Here is a 14,462-nt window from a genome sequence, read left to right as displayed (position 1 = left end):
TCTAGATGCCCTGGGGGGCCTCCCTCTGCAGGTGCTCCGCTGTCTTACAGTGAGGGCATGTTTGGTTCCTGTTTCCGTGGTGCCGTGGGGACAGGCTGCTGGGCTGAGGCCCCTGGGGTGGGGTCGAGGCACAGGCGCCCCGGACCGTGTGCGTGGCCTGTGCGTCAGCCAGAGGCCGTGCGGCTGGGAGGCCCGGTATTCCGTGGTCATGTGAGAGTGAGCTGTCTGCACGTCCTGCGGTCAGAGGCTTCCCTGGGAGGCCACCTGCCCGCGTTTGCTCACTGGATGTGTGCGTCAGCTCTTCCCAACACTGGCCTCCATTGCCCAGGATTACACCCCAATCAGGTGCCCTCTGACCCCACAGTGGGTACCGTCATCACCCGTCTGTGGCTCGACATGGCACTGGGACGTGTGGACGTCTCCCCCCACCCCCAGGGGCCTCTGACGCCTGCATGGGGCTGCAGTGATGCCCTCCGTGGCCCGCAGCAGGCCCGCATGTGGGGCAGGACAGCACAGCAGGGTTGGGGCATCTCAGGAGCCGTGGTACCCGGGGCCTGCGCCCTGCATCCCCTTCTCTCCGCCCCGTCGCACCCGCCCTGTTCTGAGCAGCTGAGGGTGACCGGAAAGTCACACAATGCCTCCGCTCTCTGCAGGGGCTTGGGGGTGTCAGGGCCGCGAGGAGGAATGTAGGTCAGCTCCCGTGAGACTGGAAGTTCCGGCGCAAGGCCAGAGCGTGCAGGGTCTTACTCTTGGAGAAGGGATTAAATCCTCCTGGGGGCCCCGGGTTCTGAGGTGAAGAGTCTCGTTTAGCAGACGCACCCCTTTCTTTGACGGCTCTGGTCTGTGCTCTCGTCAGACGCCGCAGATCTGCCGAGTGAGCCAGAAGAGCGGCGGAAGTCGAGCTGCATCGGTGACGCGCGTGACTCAGTCTGTGCCCTGGGTGGCGTGTGCCCTGGGCTCAGGCCCCGTGAAGGCCGAGGAAGCGGAGCCGGCCTGGGACCGCACTGTGTTGAGAGCGCACGGGAGGCAGACGCGCTCTGCAGCGTCCGGTGGCTCCTGGCCCCGCGCCTTCCCAGCCTGTGTTCCACGTGCCACGGCCCTGCTGGGGGGCACACAGCAGTCAGACCGCTCCGGCTCTGTGCACCGGAGCCTGGCGGCCACGCTGTGCCCCCTGCCCCACCCAGGTCGGGCCAGGCTCCGGTGCACAGAGCCCAGGGACGCCTGCGTGTCTCGCACGTGGCAGCTCTGGCGATGTGAGCAGCCTCTCTTCCCGCGGCTGGAAGAATCCCAGAGGCTTACCGCTGGGCTCTCGGGGTTTGCGTCGTAACTGTCCCGATCGCGCCCGAAGCAGCCCTGCTGTCTGTGCCCCCAGCTCACCCTCGAACACACAGGCTCGAGGCGCTCGGTACCTGATGAGAGGTCCCTCCTTCTGTGGGGGTCCCGCTGCCCGGCGTGTGGTTCCAGGCCCATCCTGACGTCCTGCCCTTGGAGAAGGAGGGGCCCGGAGAAGGGGAGGCGCAGTGCCGTCTGAGGCACCCCCAGGCCCTGCCCGAGCACCCTCGGGGCTCTCCCGACCGGCTGTGTCCAGCTGGGGGTCCGCTTTGGGTCAGGGACGTCAGGTGCTGCCCTCCCGCTCTCGGCGCCTGCTGGGGGCAGGGGCTCCTCTGTCTCACCCCGTCCTGGCCGGCTGCTGAGGGGGAGAGCCCCGTGTCCTGCAGCCAGGGCTGAGGGGGTTTCTGAGCCCTCTGAGAGGCTCCACCTGTACCCGCGTGACTCAGGCTTTGCTCCGCGTCCTGTGTCTCCGTGACCCTCCAGCAGTGTCGTCCCAGGGCAGCTGGTGCAGCTTCCGAGGGTCCAGCCCGGGGCTGCCGAGCTGCGGAGGCCTGCTAGGCTCACTCGCACGTTCCTTTCCCATCCCTGTCCCCGGCTGTTCCGGCACCCCGGGATTTCGGCCCCCTCTGACATGGGGCCAGTTCGTAGGGTCGCTGACAGGTGCCCAGTGCCCCTAAAGGTCAGCAGGCTTTTTAAGGTAGTTCATGAATAAGCGTTACGGGCGCCCCTTTCCTTGGGGGCGATGGGTGGCGCCGTGCCCGCCCCCAGTAACTCCGCAGTCCATGTGGGGACTGGGCGGGCAGGGCCATGCGGGTCAGCTGCCTGGCTGATATGGTGGAAGCAGGGCTTTGCCTTATTCCTGAGCAGATGGAGGTGGGGGTCCGTCCAGGTGGCTGGAGCAGACTCCACACCAGTAGCCCTCACGGTCTGGGGACTGGGCATCTGAGGTCAGCGTGCTGGCTGGCTCGGGTCTTCCTGAGGCCTCTCGTGGGCGCACACATGGCCGTCGTCCCCACATCCTCGTGTCGTGGTCCCTGTGCGTGTCTGTGACCTCATCTCTTCCTACAAGGAGCCCAGTCACGTGGATCGGCCACCCTGGTGCCCTCAGGAAAGACTGTGACTTGACACAGTTGCGTTCTGAGGGCCTGGGGATCAGGACATGAGCGTGTGCATTTGGGGGCACAGTTTAGCCCATAAAATGGGGGTGTGCGGGCATACATGGGGGTGAGGGTGGGCTGATGGGGTGGGGAGGCCACCCGCCCCCTGAGCTGGGGGGAGGGGGTAGGGGGAGGGTCCGCCCTTGGCCTGTGTTCTGGTGACAGAGGGGTTCTGGGGCAGAGGAGAGGGCGTGTGGGGCACTCTTCACCCTGTGACCCTGGACTGTCCAGGCCAGGGACATGTTGGGGACACGTTCCCATGCTGGCAGGCAAGAGTGGACAGCTGACCCCCTGCAGAAGGCACTGTGTGAGGAGAAGTGGGTTTTCTTTCTTTCTTTTAAAGATTTCATTTATTTATTTGACAGAGAAATCAGAAGCAGGCAGAGAGGCAGGCAGAGAGAGAGAGGAGGAAGCAGGCTCCTCGCTGAGCAGAGAGTCCGATGCGGGACTCGATCCCAGGACCCTGGGATCATGGCATGAGCCCAAGGCAGAGGCTTTAACCCACTGAACCCCCCTGGCGCCCCGGAATTGGGTTTTTCTTACTGTCTTGGTAGAATCAGTGACAAGATCTGGGACCATCTCTTGCTTCGACAGGACTCACCCGAGACCCTTGGCTTTGGGCAGCGCCCGTGCAAACGGGTGGGGGCGAAATTGCAAGCGGGGGGTGGGCTCAGGGCCGTCGGCTTCCTCCTCCGTGCCACTAGGCTTCTCCCGAGCGGAGAGCGCATGCCTCCTGCTGGTGAGTTGTGTGGGGTCTCTGGGCTGCCTGCCGGAGGTCCTCCTGGGGTCAGGGGCCCTGCCTGACACTGGGCCGCCATGCACAGCACCAGCTCCCCGCTGTGGGCACGGAGTGCCCCGCTCACCCCCGTGTGTTCTCTGTCCTCAGGTGCAGAGCCCAGGGCGGTTTTACCCAAGAAGGAGAAGCTGAAGCTGCGGCGTGAGAGGTGGCTGCAGAGTAAGTCCGTGTCCAGCCCCTGTGCCCCTGTCCCCATGGCCCCCATCCCTGCGCAGGTGGCTGACGGCCCGGAGCCATGCCCTGACCCCTCCTCCCCAAGCACTGTGGCTCTGGGCTCCGCGTGTGCAGGGCTGCCTCGTCAGCGCGCAGGGGACAGTGCTGTCGTGAGGGTCTCCCGGCAGAACCATCCTGGGGCCCCTGCTCCTCCCTTCCCCCGGCCTGTCCCGGGCCTCCGGCAGATGCCGCACCGCACCGGGTGTCCCGTCCAGAGCGTTTTCCTGCTGCTGAATGTGCGCCGGTGGTTGGCTAAGGGCTTTCCTATGAGGCTTTGCAATTGTTTCTTGTTATTCTCATTTTAGTGTGGTTCTGCTCACTTTTATTTTTATTTGCTTATAATATTTTTTTGTTTTCTTGACTTTTTAAAATTGTTACATGCAGTATGTTCTCTCATGGTTAGAATTAATTTTTTCCCTGAAGGTTTTTTTCATAAAAATATTTTATTTATTTATTTGACTGATGGAGATCACAAGTTGGCAGAGAGGGGGAAGCAGGCTCCCCGCTGAGCAGAGAGCCTGATGCGGGACTGGATCCCAGGACCCTGAGATCATGACCTGAGCCAAAGGCAGAGGCTTCACCCACTGAGCCCCCCAGGCGCCCCTGGACACTGTTCTTTACCGCATCTGTTCCTCTGTCCGTTCCTGCCCATCTGTCCACCACCCAGGTCCCTCCCACACGTTGCTCCGTGGACTCCTGCAGACGTCAGGACGCTTTGTCCCGAATGACTCTGCTGCAGCTCCGCCTCTGCTGGCGGTTCTCTTCACCTTGGGGAGAAGCCAGCCTCTGACAGACGGCTGGGCCATGGGCCGCTGCACACGCAGGTGCCAGCAGTCCCCGAGAGAGGCGGAGCAGCAGCCCCGCTAAGCCCCCTGCGTCCCCCACTAGTCCCCACTGTCCCTGGCCCCGGTGGTGACCGCTGCCGCCTCTCTGAGTCCGCGGTTGGGGTGTGACGGCGGCAGACGGCAGGCAAGCGGGCCTCGTGGGTGTGCTCGGTGAGTGCGCGCGTTTCTTGCCTCCGCGGGACGGTTGGAGGTTCCGCGCCGCCGCGTGGGGCCGTGGCCCGGGCCCCTCTCTCGCCGGGAGGGTTTATCTGGGTGCGCCGCGTGCGGCTGCTTTCCTGTTGCCGGACGCCTGCTCCTCGCTCCTCCTCGCCGCTGGCAGGACGGCGGCCGCTGTTGGCTGATGCCGCTGTGGGGGAGGCCGTGGGGTCACGTGGCCACGTCCTCCTCCCCGGTTCTTCAGTGCGGGGCCGCGTCCGTGGTGGCTCCGTGTGGAGTTCGCCGTGGGCGCCCCAGCTGCGTGACTCCCGCCCCACCGACAGCCCTGCTGGCTACGGCTGCAGCGCCTTGAGTGTGTAGGTTAGTTTGGGGAGCGTTGCCATGTTGACAACCGCATCTTCACATTCACAAATATGGTCTGTTTCTCCACTTAACGTGGACTTTCTTTAATTTCCATTGCCGACGTCACGCAGTCTTCACGGTAGAGGTCTTACCTGGGTCTTTGTCCTGTTTTGGTAAGCTTGTTGCTGACAGTTTTATAGTTATAGTTACAGGATTCTTGAAAGATTCATTTTCTAGTTTCTATTAGTAAATAACCTGGCTTTTTTGTTACTGTTTCTATTAACATATAGCGTACTATCGGCCCCAGGGGTGCAGGTCTGTGAACCGTCAGGCTTCCACACTTCACAGCACTCACCGTAGCTCACGCCCTCCCCAGTGTCCGTCCCCCAACTGCCCTCTCCACACCCCCTCCCGCAGCAGCCCTCTTAGGGAGTAAGACGGCTTTTTAAGAATATTGTGTCCTTTTGACGGCGCTAAAGTCGTGTGTCCTGATAGTTATTCTGTAGCTTCCTTAGAACTTTCTGCATGAAAATCACGGCACCAAACACGGAGAGGATGTTTCATCTTCCTCACCTCACGTTTCGTGTCTTCTCGTTGTCAGGCAGGGGCTCCAGCCTCTGGGGAGCGGTGATGGAAGGGGTGTGAGCGGGGGGGCCGGGACCCAGCTGCGCTGTGCGTGATGCAAGGGGCCATCAGTCACGTGCTGTCCGCCGCACACCTCGTTTCTGGGGACCTTCCCCTGGGCTTCTCGTCGGCCGGCAGGTGTGGACACGGGAGTCGGGGGAGTGACTGGGGCGCAGCCTTGCCTGGGAGTTGGCCTCCAGCCACACTGGTTGGAGCACGTATTTTATTAGCAGTTGTAAAATAAAGATATTTCTAAATGAAAATCATATCCCCAGGCTTTGGGGAGCTGGTGGGCTCCATCGGTTAAGTGTCCACCTTTCAATTTCGGCTCACATCCTGGTCTCAGGATCCCGGGACGCGGCCCTGTGTCGGGCTCCACGCTCAGCAGGGAGTCTGCGCCTTCCCCTCCCCCTCCCTCTGCCCTGCCCCACTCGTGCCCCCACACAGGCCCTGCCCCCGTTCCTCCTCCAGCGGGGAGGCCCTGCCCTGCCCTGCCTGCCGGTGCGGGCTCCTCCTCCAGCTCCCTGTTCTCCTCTCAGCCATGCTGGCCCCCAGCCTACCCCAAGGCCCCCTTCCCAGAGGCTGCGCTGCCCCCTCAGAGGCCCAGACCGCCGTGCAGCGGCTTCTGGGAGCCCCGTGATGCCTGCTCCCATATGTGGGGACCCGCTTTCTCCTTGCTGGTGCGTCCCCAGAGGGGCGTGCGGAGCACAGGCGTGCGTGACCCTCCGTGACCCACCGTTCCTGTCGTCCGCCCCTCGACCCCTTTGATGCAGCACCCACGCACAGGCCGCCGAGCCAGCGTCCCTTTCAGAAGGAGCGCCCGTGTGTGCAGCTCGGTGTTGGCCTTTGCCGTGAGGCTGCCGGCCTGCTTCCGGCCTCCCCGGCCGAATGGAGGTGCCGCCTCCCGGCCCTGCTCGGGGAAGAAGCCGGTCGCTCGTGTGCTCGTCCGTTGCTCTCTGCTCCTCTCGTTAACCCACTGTCCTCCGTCCCCCCAGAAATCGAAGCCATAAAGCTGGCGGAGCAGCAGCGCAAGGCGGAGCGGAGACGGAGGGCCGCGGCGGTGGTGGGGGACCTGCAGCCCCTGCGAGACGCCCTCCCCGAGCTGCTGGAGCTGGAGGCGGGGGCGCGGCAGCCCCGAGCCCGGGGGTGAGTGTCCGTCTGCGGCCTGGGGATTGCGGCGCCGGGATGGGGCCGGCCCTTCCGGGGTGGCAGCCGCTGACCTGTGTCCAGAGCCCCGAGAAGAACCGGCAGGGGGCCAGGGGGAGGCAGAGGCCGCTGAAGCGCCTGACCTCCTTGCTGGTGCAGAAGCCCTCGCTCCCGTGGCCCGAGCCTCAAGGCAGGCATGTGGTGTGGTGACTCCCCCGCGTGGGGCTGGGAGCCCTGGGGCCTCTGGAGGCGAGCGGCCCGGCCGGCGTGTGGACGAGGGGCGCCTGTCGGCCTTCTCCGCTGCGGGCCTCGGAGTGGCTTAGCCGGGAGGGCCGCGGTCCTTCCAGCTGCGGGGCTCACCCGCAGGGACCCCGCCTGCCACCACACCCGCGGCCTTCAGCTGCCCGTCCCGGAAGCAAGCGCTCCTGTAGTGCTTCCTGCCTCCCGGGGGCTCGTGTGCTCTAGGGAAGCCAGTCCTTCTGCAGTCCCTCCCTGGGCCCCGCTGCATTGGCTTGGCAGGGGGGTGTCCGACAAGCTCAGGGCCACTAGGCCACAGAGTCGGAAGATCCCGGGCCGGCCCCCGGGATGGAAGCACCCAGAACCTTTGGTCGGGACAGGGAGTCAGGGAGTGGCCTTCACGGTTGAGACTAGGGATGGAGCCAGAGCCTGAGAGACAAATCCCCCCGGATTTCTCCATAAAAAATGAGACCCCTTTCCCTGCTTTCAGCTTTCTCCTCTGAAAAGTGTGCTCGGGGCTCCCGGCGGGGAAGAAGAGCCGCGTCAGCACCCGGCCGGCCACCGAGGGGAGAGCACGTGGCCTCGCGCGGCCTGGGTGCCAAGCTGGGCCGTAGCTGAGGTGGCTTCCGGCACTCCGGGTGCGGGAAGGTCCCCAGCTGGTCTCCCGCTGAGCCTCCTTTTGGACAGGGTCACTGTCCCTCCTCGAGTGTGTCTTGGCACCGGGAGGCTGTTTGTTGGAATAACGTTACTGTGGAAGAGTTTCAGGTTTACAGAGAAACACTGAGAGGCCCCACGGCCCCGACACCAGCCCCTCGTCAGCGGCAGCTTCCGCGTGCGCCGGGCGCCGCTAAGGAGCCAGCGTGGATAAGAGCGATGGAATTACGCTCGAGGTTTATTCAGATTTCCTCTGTCTCCCCTAACATCTGTCCAGGATCCCTTCAGGACACCACGCGACATCAGTCACGTCGCTTTCCGTCTCCTCTTGGCTGTGACCGTCCCTCCGAGGACCCCGACCGTTGGGCGGAGGCCCAGTCAGGCCTTTGGGGAGACGCCCCTCGCTGGGGTTGGCATGGCGGTTCCTCGTGGGTGGACCGGGGCCAGGGGCTGTGGCGGGGAGGACCGCAGAGGGCAAGTGTCCGTCTCCTCCCATCCACACTGCGCGGACGGGGACCGGGCGCTGGGGGCACCTGTCCCTGCTCACGTGGGCCGTGGTCACCTGGTGGGGGTGGGTCTGCCGGGTGTCCCCACCCCACGTGGCTCCTTCCCTTCCCTGCACCATCCCCTGGGGCCCAGCCCACACCTGAGGAGGGGGAGGCACACTCCACGCCCGAGGACAGAGCGGCTGTGCGGACACTGGGGGGTTCTCCTTCGGAGGAGGAAATGCCGTTTCGGTAGCAGCGCGCGTGAGCCGCAGACGATGTCAGTGCGGACTCGTGGGTAGTTACGCACCGTGCGGGCTGTGACCCAGCACGACTTCACTCCGCGGCTGGCACGGGTCCGGCTCTGGCCACCGGAGCCCCTTCAGGTGGTTCCTCTGTCCCTCTGACACGCCCCTCAGGGTGGGGGCTCCTTCCCTTCTGGCTCTGCCTGGTGCTCTAGGGCCCCCCCGGGGCAGGTCCTGCCTGATCCTGGAATCAGCGTTTTCTGCGAGCGCCCCGGTCTGTCTTGCGGCGGGAGTGAGGAGCTCTGTGTGCGCCCCCAGCTCATTCCTGCAAAAGTATCACAGTGGTTTACAAGACCAACCTTTTTGTTTGTTTTTTTCCCAAGATTTTATTTTTAAGCAATGTGCACACCCACTGTGGGGCTCAAACCCACGATGCTGACACCAGGTCGCATGTTCCACTGACTGAGCCGGCCGGGCACCGCAAGACCAGCTTCCCTGTAACACTGGCCTGGAGTCTGAGGGTACCCAGGATCACCTTAGTTTTAGTCGTTCCCTAGACTCAGAACTCAGCAGGCGGAAGGGAACAGGCCCGAGTTAGCCACGGGAGAGGCCCTTGGGTGGGGACCAGGACGGTCCAAATGCAGAGCTTCCCGCCATCCTGTCCCCACGGGGTGGGGTGAGGATACAGCCCGTGTCTGCGTCTGCAGTATACAGGGACTGTGCTGGGACAGCACCAGCCGTGCTCCCCGAGCTCGGTGCCCCCTTCCCCAGGCAGCTGGTGAGCTTGGCCTCCATTTCTGTTTTCTCCCTTGTGCTTCCGAGCCGGCTGAGGCCCAGCTGAGAGCCCCCAGCCCCATCTTGCGGGGTAGAGTCCCCGGCGCTCACCCCTCAGCCCTGCGGTCCTGAGCCCAGGCCAAGCCCTCAGTGTGGTCACAGGAGCGTTTGGTCCCCTTCCTGCCTCACCGGGGCAGGGTCCTGGAGCCAGGGGGAGGTTCCGCGCTGGGCGGGCCACAGCAGAGGCTGAATCTAGGAGGCAGGCAGACGGCACAGGTGCCTGCTGATTAGTGTGTGTTGTTCCACCTCCTCTGGGTGTGTCTTAGCATTGGGATGGGACAGGAGGGGGCTGGCCTTGTGGCCCTGGACCCCCAGACCCAAGCACAAGGGTCACCAGTCACCTACTGGGCCACCCTGACCAAGGCCCTGGGCCGCTCTAAGCTCATCCCACACCCGTGATGTGGCCTTGTGGGGCGGGGGCCACAGGGAGCCTGGGGTCCGAGCCATCTGAGCACAGCTTCCCAGGCGGTGTCCCTGCCATCTGGGGGACACCACAGTGCACAGTTGCACCAACACAGTGACACTGTTCCTCAGTGGGAGGTTAGTTCTCTAGGAAACCCGTTCTCTGCGAAGAGCGTCAGGCCAAGGTCACCTTGTCTTTTCTGGAACTGGACCGGGGAGCTTTGGGTGGCTGAGCCACCAGGCCAGCCACCTGTTGGACCCCATGTGGGCCTGGTGGCCTTGGCCACGTCTTGAGGCTGCTGCCATGGATTCTCAGAGTGCCCCTGGTCGGCCACCAGGCTCGGGGGTGCTTCCTGCCGGCTCAGCCCCCCCGGATCTTACAGACCAGCAGTGGCTAAGGAGAGCGGGCTAGGAATAGTACCACGGGACCCACTGGGCCGTCCCCGGCTGGACGTCACGGCCTCACCTGAAGCTGTGGATTTGGATGAGTCTGCATCGTTTGGGGTTTCTACCTGCTTGGTTTGCTAGGCCCCGGGGGGTGGGACATCCCACGTGGGCTCCCGCACATCAGCGGGCGAACGCTGGGGCTGGGGCCGCGGCCTGCGGGAGAGCCGCAGAGCTGGGAGTTCCCTGGGCGCTCCCGCAGGAGAGCATTTGCCGGTGTGACAGGGACGCTGAGGTTTCAGGGGTACAAAGGTTGTCCCAAGGGTCATCCTCCGTCAGCTGGTGTCCGGAGCCACTGCCTCCGGTGCTGGTGGGGCAGACTTCCTGCCGAGTGCGGAGCCTGATGCAGGGCTCCGTCGCATGACCCTGAGGTCACGACCTGGGCCAGAATCCGGAGTCGGATGCTTAACTGACTGAGCCACCCAGACAGTCCGATTGTACGTTTTTGTGGATGGGGTACAGGGGTGTTGGGTGGGGGCTCGGATCCAGGGCCTGGAGATGCCGGCCACTGCCGAGAGGGGCCTGCTCGGGGTGAGCACGGGAGGGACGGCGGTGAGAGGAGCAGAGCCCCGGTGCCTGGGGCTGTGGGTGGCGCGTGACCGGCTGGCCGCGGGCAGGGCGTCCACGGTGGCCCAGGGAAATGTGTGGCTCTGAGCCGCTGTCTCCACAGGCCTGTGGTGAGCATGGACACGGGAGATGAGTCTCTCATTCATATTTTAACGGAAACCATGAATAAAGGACGAGGTCTCCCGGGCAGGAGGCTAAATTTAGGTGTTGGCCCGGGGCTCTGGTGTTCTCACCCTTCCTGCTGCCTCGTGTGCCTGCTGGTGACCGCTCCGCAGGGGGCCGACTGTGCTGGCGACGGTGGCGTCGCACCGGGAGAAGGTCGGGGGGAGCCTATGCTGACTTGCTTCTCTGTGCCCCCCCCGCAGGGTGAGCCGCAGGCCCCGGCCCGCCGAGCTGAGCCGCATGAGCGCTGCGGAGAGGCTCCAGCTCCTGTGAGTACGGCCGCCGCCACGGTGGGCCTGCGTGCACCCGCTCCTGTCCTCCCTCTGCTCCCGGGGCTGGCCGGCCTCTGGCCAGTGGCTCCTCATTGGCACGAAGCAGCCTGTTTGTAGCTGGGCCGGGGAGCCCGATGTGGGGCTTGATCCTGGGACTCTGGGATCTTGACCTGGGCCGATGGCCGTGGCTTCACTGACTGAGCTGCCCAGGCGCCCCGCCCCTGTGCTTCTGAGAGGCGGCATGACCCCAGGCTCCACCTGGGGGCTGGCTGGGCATAGAGACCCATGTGGCGATAGTGGCGGCCACCTCTGTGGACCACTGGGGCTCGGACCTCTGCCGGAGGAAGCCCTCCAGCTCCCGCCAGGCGCCTGTTTGTGGGCACGGCCCGTCTCGGGCCCAGGTGCGGCAGCGCCGGAGAGAGGGCGCCTCTTATGTAAGGCTGCGTCTGCCTCCCCACGTGTGTCCTCTTTTTCCTGCCTTGAATAGCAGCTCCGCATCGGAGTTGGGGGTCGGGGGCCCGGAGCCCACGTCCTGGGGTTGGGCAGGGGTGCCAGTCCCTCAAAGCTGCGGTTAGGTACAGTGGTTCCAGAGCCTGTGTGATCCCGAGGGGCCCCAGGGCAGCCACTCCTCCCACTGCCGGGGTCAGTCCCCCTTGGGCCTGACCCAGCCAGGCTGCTCCTGAGCCCCCTCCCTGCCCTGCTGCCTTCCCCACCCATCCCCATGGCACCACTGCCCCCACCCACCTTCCTGAAGCCACCCTTGGGCCCCAGGGACTCTGCCCTGTGTAACCTCTGGCGCCTGGCCTACCCACTCCAGTGTCTAGCTTGCCCCGAGGTGCCCAGAGACAGCGCAGCCGGGCTGGGGTACTGCTGATACACTCCCTCTCCCTGCCCCCCATGCGGAAGGCACGGGGTTTGCTGACCTGTTCTGATCTCGCTTCTTTCAGGGATGAAGAAAGGGCTCGGTTTCGGGAGCTGCTGGCCAGTCCAGCTTACAGGGCCAGCCCCCTCCTGGCCATCGGGCAACAGCTGGCCCGGCAGGTGCAGCTGGACGGCGGCGGCCAGCTCTGACGCAGCCCGGAGGCGTCCCAGGAGCTCCAGGGACCCGCCCCTTGCCGCCCGTGCCCCGAACCTGGCCAGAGAGCCCACCGCGGAAGGGAGGGCATGGTCCCAGGTGTTGGGGTGAGGGCACTCCCCACAGTCCCTGGGCTTCCTTCCAGACTGCTCTTGGGCTGCTTGGGGTCCCTCGGCACAACCCCCCACCCGGCTGGCTCTGCGCCTCCCAGCTCCTCTGCAGCCCAAGATGCTGTCCAGGCGGGTTCTGTGGGCGGCTGCTGCCCTCCCAGGTCCCAGGGGCTCCTGTCTGCTCCTCTTGGGTCGTGGCCCCCATGCCACGACCCCTGGGCTCCAAGCCCGCATCGCTCCTGACCTGCGCCTGGCATCGAGGTGAGCTGGGCCGCCGCCGTCTAGCGGTCGGAGACAGCAGACCTGGTCCCACCTGGGAGCAAGATGGGCATTTCCCTTCCGAAGCCCGGGGTTTGGAGGCCAGGCTGCAAGAGCAGATTTCACCCCTAAGGGCCTGGGCTTGTCCGGGGTGTGTGCGGTGTGGGGGCCTGGGCACCCAGGGCAGCAGCTTCAGACCCAGGGAAGCGCCATCACCCGCGGGGCCAGGCCGGGATACCCAGGACCCGTTGCCTAGCTGTGGTGTGCGGGCGGGGCGTCCAGGAGCCAGGCGCTCTGGGCTTTGTGGCCCACCTGGCGTGAGCTCTGGAAAGGTCGTCGACCTCTGGTGCCACGGCTGGTGTGCCCGCGGCTCTCAGACACGGAGCAGCGTCTCCCAGGACTCTCCGGGCACCGGTGGCTGAAGGGAATCCGAGCCTGTGCCCTGCCGCCGTTGGTCATCCTGGACCCCTTCTCGCCACCAGAGCACACAGCGTCACGCCCCCCAGGAACAGGACACAGAAAGGGACAGGTGTGGCCTCTGAGGCTGCGCGTTGGAGCCTGAGTCCCCTTGGCCGGAGGTCCGCACGGCCGTCTGGACAGGCCCGCCAGCCTCGGAGCGACGGTGCTCTCCTGTCTTCAGCATGGACACTGGTTCCCCTTAAGTGAGACGAGCTGTTTACAATGTGGTGTTTGTGATCGACTCGCGTTTGCAATAAACACGTGCGGGAGAACCCGAGTGGGGCCCGGCCGCCGTCTTGTTTCTCCATCACGCTTGTCCGAACGTCCGAGTTTGGTGGCAGTGACTGCGAGCATGTTACATGTTACCTGAAGGGAGAAAGTTCCCGGCCTCCCGCGGCCCCGGGGTGTGCCTGGGGAGCCTGTGCCGGGCAGGGGAGGGTGCGTGGAGGGTAGGCTGCCCCGACCACTGACCTCTGAAGAACCCCCCCACCCCGGGAGGCCTCGAATGTGTGGGGACCTCAGCCCCAGAGCAGAGTGCCGGACACCGGTGACCGCTGTGGCGGGAGAGGCCGTTCCGGGTGTCCCCTGGGTGTGGCCAGACGCCTGCCGCCGAGCAGGCAGGGAAGCCTGTGTGCGCGTGCGTGGTTTCTGGTGTGCGCGGTGTGGGCGTGACGGCACGGCAGGGTAAGCAGTGAGCGGAACAGTTGTGTTCGTGCGGGGCTGCGTGGGTCTGCTCTCTGGCACCGGTGGGGCCCGCAGGCTCACCTCTTCAGGGCTGCGTGGGTCTGCTCACTGGCACCGGTGGGGCCCGCAGGCTCACCACTGCAGGGCTGCGTGGGTCTGCTCTCTGGCACCGGTGGGGCCCGCAGGCTCACCTCTGCAGGGCTGCGTGGGTCTGCTCACTGGCACCGGTGGGGCCCGCAGGCTCACCTCTGCAGGGCTGCGTGGGTCTGCTCACTGGCACCGGTGGGGCCCGCAGGCTCACCACTGCAGGGCTGCGTGGGTCTGCTCACTGGCACCGGTGGGGCCCGCAGGCTCACCTCTGCAGGGCTGCGTGGGTCTGCTCACTGGCACCGGTGGGGCCCGCAGGCTCACCTCTGCAGGGCTGCGTGGGTCTGCTCACTGGCACCGGTGGGGCCTGCAGGCTCACCTCTGCAGGTCCCTCGGCCCCAGCCTGACGTCGTCAGGATCCCCTTCTGAAGGACTCCAGCGACCCACAGGGATCCTCCCTCCCCAGGACCCTCTCTTCTTCCCCCTGGGGTCCCGGTTGCCGCGTCTGCTGTCCCCGTTCTGCTGTGTGTGTGTGTGTGCATGTGCGCGTGCACGGTACCAGCGCCGTGGGACCCGTGTAACAGACGTCCCCCGGACGTGCCGCCGCCTGTTCTCCCCACAAGTGTGGGCCGGGCTGGACGCTTGCCTGCGGCACCCACCAAAGTTGTGTCTTGGGCAATACGTCAGCAGATGAGGTGACCTCAGACACGTGGAATGCGTTCTCCCATGGAGTCTGGTCCCTGCTGGCGAGCCCACGCCGCCTCCGGAGGCCTCCAGACAGGGCGGTCCCGTCTGCCAGCAGCGCTGGCGGCCCCGGCTGGTGGCTGCATCACCCCTGTCGCTCTTCTGCCTCCCGGGAGTCACTGGGTCAGGCCG

At 65.2% G+C, this 14,462-nt stretch overlaps 1 protein-coding gene across 2 annotated transcripts in view; it reads left to right on the top strand.

The window, feature by feature from the left end:
• The window catches only part of SLX9 (SLX9 ribosome biogenesis factor), a 28,892-nt gene extending 15,770 nt beyond the window's left edge, over positions 1-13,122 (top strand). For both annotated transcript variants that reach the window (XM_082720267.1, XM_082720266.1), the window contains exons 3-6: positions 3,376-3,444; positions 6,461-6,611; positions 10,845-10,910; positions 11,861-13,122. In XM_082720267.1, coding sequence (XP_082576393.1) covers positions 3,376-3,444; positions 6,461-6,611; positions 10,845-10,910; positions 11,861-11,984 — 410 coding nt within the window. In that variant the 3' untranslated portion in view covers positions 11,985-13,122. The remainder of the gene's footprint in view (positions 1-3,375; positions 3,445-6,460; positions 6,612-10,844; positions 10,911-11,860) is intronic.
• The last annotated feature ends 1,340 nt before the right edge of the window (positions 13,123-14,462 follow it).

Source organism: Mustela nivalis, assembly GCF_964662115.1.
Source record: "Mustela nivalis genome assembly, chromosome: 1".
Lineage (NCBI taxonomy): Eukaryota > Metazoa > Chordata > Mammalia > Carnivora > Mustelidae > Mustela > Mustela nivalis.
Note: the sequence above shows the minus strand (reverse complement) of the source record. Positions and strands in the feature narration are given on the sequence as shown.